This window comes from Chelonoidis abingdonii, chromosome 25, assembly GCF_003597395.2.
Source record: "Chelonoidis abingdonii isolate Lonesome George chromosome 25, CheloAbing_2.0, whole genome shotgun sequence".
Classification (NCBI taxonomy): Eukaryota; Metazoa; Chordata; order Testudines; family Testudinidae; genus Chelonoidis; species Chelonoidis abingdonii.
In genome coordinates, this window is record NC_133793.1 from 4,255,098 (window position 1) to 4,265,229 (window position 10,132).

The 10,132-nt window shown below is 52.3% G+C and overlaps 1 protein-coding gene across 1 annotated transcript; it reads right to left on the reverse strand.

Annotated features, from left to right (window-relative positions):
- Positions 1-305: 305 nt before the first annotated feature.
- Positions 306-5,145, reverse strand: LOC116837873 (gap junction beta-5 protein-like). Its single transcript, XM_032802691.2, has 2 exons — positions 5,072-5,145; positions 306-2,050 (listed from the first exon to the last, which is right to left on the reverse strand). The coding sequence occupies exon 2, from the start codon at positions 2,023-2,025 to the stop codon at positions 1,180-1,182; it is 846 nt and encodes a 281-aa protein (XP_032658582.1). The 5' UTR covers positions 2,026-2,050; positions 5,072-5,145; the 3' UTR covers positions 306-1,179.
- Between the last annotated feature and the right edge of the window lie 4,987 nt (positions 5,146-10,132).

Here is a 10,132-nt window from a genome sequence, read left to right on the forward strand (position 1 = left end):
CCCGCAGACGGGAAAATGCCGCATTCTGTTCATTGGGAAGCCTTCTGTTCTTTCTAGTGTCTTCTGCTACCCCCAGTTGGTCCTGTTAGGTTAAGCAAAGCTGAAGGACTGTTCATGAAATGAGGCACTTTGGAGACCTCACCCCCCTCTCCCTAGCAGGCTTGGAGAGAAAATACCCACTTGGCCTAGGCAGCCCCACCCTAGGAACATTCACAGCCAGGCTGGGTTTTTCCAACGTGCCCCTACCATTTGGCATGTCACTCAGGGACAGACAGAAGGGCCTGGCTCTGTTTCCACAGTGGCACTGGCTCTGTTGGCTGAGAAATTCTCACTGCCAGCTGAAAGGTCTGGCTTGTTCCTTACATCCCACTCCTCTCTCTGATGCTGGACCTTCTGATGGATGCCTGTGAAGTTAGGCTGGGCACGGAACAGGAAGACACAGGATGGCATAATCCTGCATGATGTCTCACCACAGGAATTGCCAGGCTGGGTCAGAGCACAGGTCCTTCGAGCCCTGTGTCCTGTCTCCAGTAGTGGCCAGCAGCAGCTGCTGCAAGAACCCATCAAATCTCATAAGTCTAAATCCCACAACTCTAGGCTTTGCATTAAGAACATGAGATTGGCCACACTGGGTCAGACCAAAGGTCCATCCAGCCCAGTATCCTGTCTACTGACAGTGGTCAATGCCAGGCGCCCCAGAGGGGAATGAACAGAACAGGGAATCATCAAGTGATCCATCCCCTTCCGCCCACTGTCAGCTTCTGGCAAACAGAGGCTAGGGACACCACCCCTGCCCAGCCTGGCTAATAGCCATTGATGGGTCTATCATTTATCTAGCTCTTTTTTTAACCCTGCTATAGTCTTGGCCTTCACAACATCCTCTGAACACTTCCCTTCTCCCTGCTTCTCTCCAGCCTGTGGTTCCAGTAGAACTTCCCGCTGACTAGCAAGGCCATTCTTCTCTAAAGTGCCTGAGTCCACTTATTTCTACCAGACCAATGCAATGCAGGGGGAAGCACCCAACGTCCTTAACACCCGGGCATGTGATGGGAGCAGAGCTGCCAGCAGAGGCCGAGTCTGATCTTGGCTCGTGACATCTAGGCATGGCCAACAAGGAGGGCTGGTCTCGAACGAGGGCCATTCTGCAAGGAGACAGCCTCCCTAAGTCTTTCCCTCCACTTAGGAGATAACATCTTCTCCTATCTGGGAACTGGCTGTGTTTGGAGCCATGACTAGCTTGCAATCCGTCGTGTGGAAAACCTGCTCTCTGGGCTCGAGGCTGTCCTGCTCGCCGTGGGAGAGGGAACAGTCCTTGTTATGAATGATGCTCCCGAACTGCCTGGTTTCCCTCCGGCTGCTCTTGCTTCTGGACAGCAGGGACTCCTGGCACCGTTTCCCCACCAGATAGCAGGCCTCCACCAAGCTCAGCAGGATGCAGAGGCAGGCCGTGACCACCATGAAGAGGGTGAAGATGTTCTTCTCCATGGGCCGGGAGATGAAGCAGTCCACGATGTTGGGGCACGGGTGGATTTCACACTTCACCACGCTGGGGAGGGTGTAGTTCTTGTAGAACCGGTGGAAGATGTAGAGGAAAACCACGTCCACAGCAGCCTTAAAGACAAGGCTGAGCAGGTAGGTCCACCACAGCCCTCCCCGCTTCTTGCCGGGGTTGGGGTAGAGTCGGTGGCAGTTCTCGCCCGCTACCTCCCGGTGCTTCTGCTCCCTGGCTTCCCGGTAGGCCACGTGCATGATCACCAGCAGGGAGGGGCAGGTGACCAGGATGAGCTGCAGAGCCCAGAGGCGGATGTGGGAGACGGGGAAGAAGTGGTCGAAGCAGACATTGGAACAGCCGGGCTGGCGCGTGTTGCAGTCGAAGTCCTTGTGGTCGTCACTCCACACCCGCTCTGCTGCCACCACGTAGACCAGCAACCGGAAGATGAAGACCAGGGAGAGCCAGATGCGCCCAAAGGCCGTGGAGTATTTGTTCACCCCACTCAGGAGCCCTTCGAAGACACCCCAGTTCATGGTCCGTGGCTCCTGTTAATTGGGTCTGCAAGGGGAAGAAATAAAGAGACGCCAGTCAATGTTCCAGGCTCTGGCTCTAAGCACATTCCCCTTCCAGAGTTGGGAAGAGAACTCAGGAGTCCTGCCTCCCAGTGCCACCCCTACTGCTCTAACCACTTGCTCCCACTCTCTATCAGAGATGGGAATGCAACCCAGATGTCCTGACTTCCAGTGCCACGCCTTCCCAGCTCTAGCCACTAGACCCCACTCCCCTCTAACAGCTGGGAATCTAACCCAGGAATCCTGCCTCTTGCTTCTCCCCACTGCCCAAACACCCCCCTCCCAGAGCCAGAAACAGAACCCATGTGCTCATATCACACTGCACACAGACAAAGCAGCTTGTAACCCACTGGCCACAGACATGGCCTAGACTGTGATGCTGAGAGTGTCTACAGGGGACAGGGCAATCTTGGTGGGGTTTTATGACCGTCACTCAGCCCTGAGAGTATTTTTCTTTTTTTAAACACATGGGCTGAAACTCACCCCTCCTCACACCAGCCTATGCAGCACTTACAGGACTAGCTGCGGGAGAGATTTAAGTTGTGTCTAGGCCATGCACTGGCTCTCTGCAGCGGGGTGAAGTTACCCCTCAGGCAAAGTTTGTTGGTGTCTGAAGTGACTGAGGAACCTAACCAGTCCCTAATATGTGACGCTTCCAACCCTGTGAAGGTACAAATAGCAGAAGGAAGCACCACATTTAAAGCAGGTAGGGTAGTGCGAATTGGACACACCCCACCAAATGTGGCCAAGCTTGTAAGGGAAGTCTAGCTCTTGGGTAAGCACATGAATTGCAGTTTAGCGATGCTTGGTCCTCCTCTAAGAAAGGATCCTTTCCTAAACGCTGCTTCCTGAGAGGCAAAGGCAGGGCAAGTGAGGAAAGAAAGTCCATTCCCCCAAAGGCCCCCATGGAGCCGGGGTGGAAAATGGTGATTCATCTCTCGTCAGCCTGAGAAATGAGATGTATTGATTCATCCCAGGGTAAGCCTTCGCCCACTTTCCTGCAGAAACAAACGGCAGATGGTGGCAGGCTGCAATCCAATGGCTTCTGCAGAGGAAAGTGATGCAGGGACCCAGGGCAGGTGGGAGGAAGGGTGGGAAAAGGACGAGGGGCTGGAGCTGCAATCTCCATGGGAGGGACATCAGCTGGGAGGTCGATTCCCCACCAGATTCAGGCCTGGCAACTAAGTCAGCGGTGTTGTTGACTTGACCTGAAATGCGATGACCTGGCAGAGAAACCCGGTGAGATTGGGGTCAATGCCTTTTGGTGTGAGCCTCACGGGACCCCACTGTGGGAAGGGATAAGGATGGATAAGGGAAGGGATAAGGCCCATTCTGCACCCTTCACCCATTATTTCAAATTGCAGTTGTGCCTAGAAGCCCCAGTCATGGGCTAGGACCCCACTGGTCTGGGCTTGTAGCGCACCAGTGCAAACAGAGGGTCCATGCCCCAAAGAGCTTACAACTGGAGCTCTGCTATCTCAGACTGATGGCTGAGGCCAACGTAGAAGAGGGCAATATCTAAATAGACTCTGTCACTGAGCTGCCCAGGCCAGTGGTGACCCCCTTCCCAGTCTGAATGGGGGCTGCTAATTCGAAGTCCCCTTCCAAGTCCCTTCCTTTCTTGGTCACATCTCTAGTCACTGAGCAAAGCTGGGCGAGTCTTGTACTAGAATAAAAGATGGCCAGGAAGATGGGGCTAGATCTCCAGCCAGCGAGAAACCAAAACTCCTGATTTTCTCCGGAGACCATTCCCGGGTGCAGATTTTGGGGGTTTCAGAGCGCAGTGGATCTCCCCACCCATCTCTCCCTTAGGCCAGCCCCTCTTTACCAAGCTATTTATTATTCACTTGCCTTGAGTTGCCAGGCACAGCCTCAGAAAACCACCCATAAAACAAGCTAAGGGATGAATCATGTAATAGGTCAGCAGCTCTGATGCCAAAGGTCCTCTCCCATCCCAGGAATCTGACCTGTGCTACAGTGGCAGAGCCAGGAAGCAGATCTCCCATGCTGTCCTCGCTCCACGCCCCCGGCCAGGGCGCTGTGCGTTTGGAGGGGGCGGCTCATTCCTCAGGCCTGACAAACAACTGGAGGTGGCACCTTTGTACACAAGGCAACCAATATCCCAACTGGGCACCAAAACAAAGTCTGGGCGGAAGGATGTTGATAAACCTGGCTGCTGCATCCCACACAAGGTGGATGCTTGGCTAGTGTGGAACAGCCGGGATAAATACCAGGAGGCTGAGGAGGAGGAGGGTGGGACTGCAAAATCTAGAGTCACTATCAGTACAGACACAAATCAAGAACCAGGAGGATTAGGAAAAGCTATACTAGGTTATAGAGGGAGGGGAAATGGACTGGTGGTTAGACCTGGTGGCCAGGAGACTTGACTTTTACTCCTGGCTTTGACCCAGAATCACTGTGTGTCTTGGACAAGTCACCAGACCTCCGTGCCTCAGTTTCCCCATCAGTAAATAAGGATGATATTCACTGTCCTTTGCAAAGCTCTTTGAGAGCAGCACACATACAGTACTACATGAATGCAAACTGCGATTATTAATCAGCTACTCTGCCATACAGGCACACTGACACTCACAACACAGCCCCAACATGCACTCACAGCAAGTAACGCAGCATGCACACACCCAACTCATGCATATCCAGGACACATGCTAGAGCCCATGGGGCTGATTTTGCCCTTACTCAGGTATAAACCTGGAGTAACTTTCTCTCATTCCCCCTCTAGCTAGCTACAGAGCCAGACACAAGGCTAGACACACACAAAACGCACGCTGACATGCTTCATTGCAAACACCTAGGACCAGCCTGGGATGCTTTGCTTCTCTCCAGTGTACTGTGGGCATAAATCCGAGACAAACCGACAGCCAAAGTTCGTTTTTGTGCCCATGTGTCTGAGACACATGCCACGGCTCCCAGACCTTGTCCAGTCCAGCAGCCTCCCTAGGTCCAGCTCCAAGCAGCTGCTCCTCCCCTGGTGAATGCCCCTTACCTGGTGGGAGGTCCCCTGCAGAGTCCTTCTCTTCTCTGAGGGGATGTGGAGCACAAGGCAGAGCTTGCAGTGCAATTCATCCCTGCGCTTTCAGGAGCCAGGAGGAGTAATTTTCAGAGGGAAGCCTTCTTGGGGGCGGGTCTAGGAGTTAAGGTGGATTTCCAAGATGTCCATTGGCTGCCAGGTTGCAGGACTGCTGGAAAGAGAGGCTTGTCCCAGTGGCATTTTTAGGCCCCGATCCTGCAAACTCTTAAGGTACGTGCTTAACTTTACTTGCCTGAGCAGCCCTGTTGGCGTCAATAGGATTGCTCAGGGCTGATCTTGGCGGGGGCCCTCTGGCCGGTCATGTAAATAACATAGCGCCTGGTGCCAGCAACTGGGGCATGCTGTGCCCCCTCCGCCTCCATGGAGAATGATACATTCACTCCCATCCCCACAGGTCACAGGTGTAGCCTGTAACAGATCCCTCAGAGGCCTGCAGTTTACACTAAACCACCCCTTCTGAAGACTGCATGGCCGGGGTATTCTGACCATGCAGTCCCCTCTCAGTCCTAGACACCTCCCCTCCCAGAGCTCGGCAATGCCGCCTGCGGCTCTTTGCAAACAGTCATGCAGTTATTCAGCCGACACCTGAGTGCTTGCAAAACAGGCAAAGAAAATGAGCGCTGCAGCCATGCCAGCAACGGTCTCTTGTGGGGTCAGGTCTGACAGGGCAGCACAGCTGGCTGGGGGAGACTCTTTCAGCCCAGCAGCGTAGGGACCATGAATGCTGCCCCCTGCCCAATGTGCGCACGCAGCCCCAGGCATAGGGGCCGGGGTGGGGGCAGGAGGAAGAGTCTCTATCACGCAGAGCCATAGAGATTTCCCGCTGCAGCATAGGGTCCTGGCAGCCTAATGCTGCTGTACATTAGAGCCAGAATCCAGGCTTTTTTTATGGGGCTTCTTTAAAGCCACCTTTGTGCCCCTAGTCCCCTTTCCCCTGGGTTGTGCCTTTTGCAAGATGCCACGCCCCTCTTCTGCCCTCTACATCAGGGCTGGGGCAGGGCTAGGGGAAGGACTTCAGGCAAGGGATATTCTCAAGTGGCCATTTCCATCCCTTCAGGTTGCCACCGTGGCATCAAGGAGCCTGAAGTGTAGCTGAGAATGAGTTTCAATCAGTCGGTCTCCTAGGTCTCTCCAGATCAGGTTAGCTTCACCTCTCGAACAGGTGCCTTTTAGATCCCATCTTCTAGCATGCCAGCAGTTAGTGGAGAATTTTCATCTCCCTCTTTTAATGAGTGACAATGGTTACTTATTTCTCATGGAGTTAATTAACAGCCGTTTCAGCAATGTCAGACTCGCCTCACTACAACCGGGCATTAGCGTCTTTCCCTGCGCACCGTGTTTCATCCCTTGCAGAGAAATATAATGACCGAGGCAGGAGCCCCAGGGGTTCAACCCTGTGGATGCACCGCTACTAGCCACTAGGTGGTGGCGTCACACTGCACTGGAGCGACACAGGCAACTGGCCATGGGAGCCCGCAGCACGAGGTTTTTGGTTCTTCTTTTTATTCAGTTGTCTCTGGGGGGAATCACTTTAAGAGGCTTCTGTGCTCCTCCCCCTCCCTTTTCTGACTCCCCAAGGAAAGAAGTTTCCCTGAAGTATTTTTAAAACCAAGAGATGCTGCAAGATTTGCAGATTCCCATTATACAAGGAGTCAAACTAGTGATGCTTTTTGTGTAATAGGCCTGCCTGAAGTCACCAGGCCTGCAGGCATTCTTTGCTCCTGTGAGGATGATGCTAACTGGGCCATTCTCTGCTGCAATGTTATAATCATCCTCTGCCATTTTTATATAACATCTGTCACTTTGCAAGAGCTCCCAGAACACTTACAGATTTACAAACCGTGGGCTTCATTTTCCACCAAAGCTCAGCACCCAGAACTGGGGCTGGATTTTAGCTCTTTGGAAACTCTGGCCATCAGAGTCACAATGGGAGCTGGGAGGTGCTGAACACTTCTGCAGTTCTGGCCCTTGTTTTGGTGTCTATCAGGCAGCTGAGTTTTTTGGAAAAAGTGGCCCCAACTGTGGATGCTAAGTCCTAGATAATCTGGTGCCGAGTTCTTTGGAAAACCTAGTGTGTCTATGAATTACTTCTCCCATCCCTGAAATGCAGCCACTTCTGGTGTGGAAGGCAGTGGCTGTTTAACAGCTACACACACAACAATATCACACAGAACGTAAAAACAGACGAATATACACAAGTGACTCATGTGGGAAGGGAGTTGGCTCACGGACAGGGACACACCAATGTCATTTTTACTTTTGATCTCAATCCCATTGAACTAGCGAGAGACCAAATTAGGACCCTATTGTCTGAACCCCCCGAGACTTTGCTAGTGCTGATAAAAATCCAATTCACCCCTTTGCAAAACCCAAACCTGAGTTTCGTGGCCCATATCTGATGGGCCCCGAAAGCATCAGAGGCGAAAGGCCATTGCAATACCCCACTGCAGCATGCTTAACCCTCTGCAACTCTGTCTCTGATTAATTCAATGCATATCCCTGGGCAGCAGTGCAAACCCGAAGGGGAGAAGCAGCAGGTAACCACAACAAAGGCATTTCATTCCTACAAATATATTACTACTCATCTGTACAATTTTGTAAAACATTAATCCCTTCACCCATGAAATCGGCTTGTTGGCCAAAGGATATGATTCTCCCTTGGGTGCAAGAGGGTCCTGGGTTCAAACTGTGGACAAGTCCTCACAAAGGCCTGGAATGATGCTATGCCTTTGCAGCAGTGGGTCAGTGGTATGTTTCTCATCTGCCATCCAGGAAGCCAGGGGTTCATTCCCACCTAACGCAGCAGTCTTAGATGATCAGTGGTCCCTTCTGGCTTTACAATCTATGATACGTAAAGGAACCCCAGGGGGCTGCTATCTTTCCCTGGGCATTTCAAAAGTAAGATTTAAAAGTACGATTTCCAGGTGCTTGCTCCACTGCAGAGCCAACCAGTGCAAACCAGCTCATGGTGGAAGAGCACAGGGAGAGGGAAGAACTGGAAGCGATAAGGTGTCATTAAGCTGCCTGATCGTCTCCCTAATCAGGTGCACTGCTAGGGGGGATGCAGGTAGGGCCTGGAATCATTTGAGTAGCGACTGCTGCTTTTCTTTGCAGTTCCACTGGGTTTTAAATATGTGGAGAAAAATCTAAACAGCTGTAAAGTAAATGACTGTTGTTTGGTGACAGCTCCGAGGAAGAGCTCTGCAATTTTAAATCAAAGGAGCTCATTTTTTCATATTACTGCGTTCAACAGCCATGACGGGAAGCAGGGGTGTGGCCTACAAACTCCAGCGCCCCCTGAACCGAAGAGCACACATAGATCCAAGCTCTGATCCGGATCTGAATTTCCACCGATTCCCAGCAGAGGGCTCTCCGATCCAGGTTTCCTTCCAGGATCACCTCTCATTGACAGGCGGTTCTGGGGTCTGACTTGAACAGAGGAAATAACTGGCTTTGTTTGCAGCTCTCTGCGTTTAACTTGCCTCTTTTGGGCAACCCCTGGCCAGCACAGAGAGCCGACCCACTCCTGCTCCCATCTGCTCTGGCATCAAACTGAGGAGGAAGTGAGCACAGTTCTCCATATGGGGCCAGGCTGATACAGGGATAGGGCTGACGTGGTCCAACTCCCCCGTGTTTGCTCCAGTGTAACTCATTTGACATCATCAGTGTGAATGCCAGGGAACCTTCTCCTCTGTGTCTTTCATCACAAAGAATCCCACAGGTCTTTGCAAACCATGGCTCAGCTATAGGCCAACAGCCACTGGGTATCACCGAGAGGGATTGACAAGTTGTAGAACTCTACTTCTGGATCCAGTTTTCTACCAGCCCTGGTGGACTTTAGAGCAGCCTCAGCCACACTCCCTTTGCTGGGGGACCTTCCAGCTGGGGTGATCTAGCGGCTTTCTAGCCCCTTTGTGCCACCAGGCCAGTGCGAAGTGGGCCAGACTGCAGCAGAGAACCCTGCCCTGGAGCTGAAGGAATCTCCTCACAAATGCAGCCACCTCTGGCTGTGAGCACAGAAGCTCTCTACCAGCACAACACAACAGCTGAAAGAAGAAAGAAAGTGGCATCCAGCTGAGGCGTAAAGGGGGATATAGAGAGGTAGGACATAACGATTGTTTGGAATTGGCCAAGACAGTGTGGTTCACGCCCCAAAGATCTTGTGGGGGAAAAAAGAAGTTTGAACTTGTCAGCCTGAGGAGTCCGAATCTTGGTTTTATGTCTCATCCAAAAACCAGCCCAGCCCCTGCTCTCTGGCACCAGTGGCTCAGTGTTGATTCAGCGGGAAGAGCACCCCCTATGGAATCTCCAACACCACTGCCCATTGCACCAGCCCGGTCTCCCCATCCAACCACTAGCCAGGCGTGAGTCTGCTTAGTTCGTGAACTCTGACAAGACAGCCCCACCCAGGGGTATTTCTGTAAGTACAAGCAGTTCCCCTGGATCTCACGTTTGCACCTTGCCGGCTTCCAAGCTGCTTCGTTTTACCTGCCTCTTGGCATTCCTGACCAAGACAAAGAAACCCGAGCAGGCAAGTTAAACAATGATCTAACCCAGCAGGCAATGGAAGCAGACCCTCTGCTTGGCCATGGCAGGATGAACGAGGATCCTCATGGTAACTTCCTAGCACCTCTGGTTAACGTAATTGTCAAGATGATTTGAAGCCTGATGCTGCCTTCCTAGCTCGTTAATTTGGCAAGTGCTCTTAGCAGCACTAAAAAAAGCCAAGGACCTTGATCTGGTAGGGAAAGGGCGGAGTGTGAGGGTGTGAAATGAGTGAACAAAAATCCCAGGATTATTTCAAACGAAGCCTGAACACACAGGCTGGGATACGGCCAGCAAGATGCCTGCCTGCAAAGCCTCCTCTCCCAGAGGCCAGCCTGGGTGTCCTTAGAATCGATCCCACTGCTTCTTTCCTTTCTTCTCCCTCTGTCCTTCTCTTGACGCTGCCTGACAGCTGGCCCAGTGGAAGGGAGCTGGGCTGTCAGGGATGATGGACTTTTTTTTTTTATCATC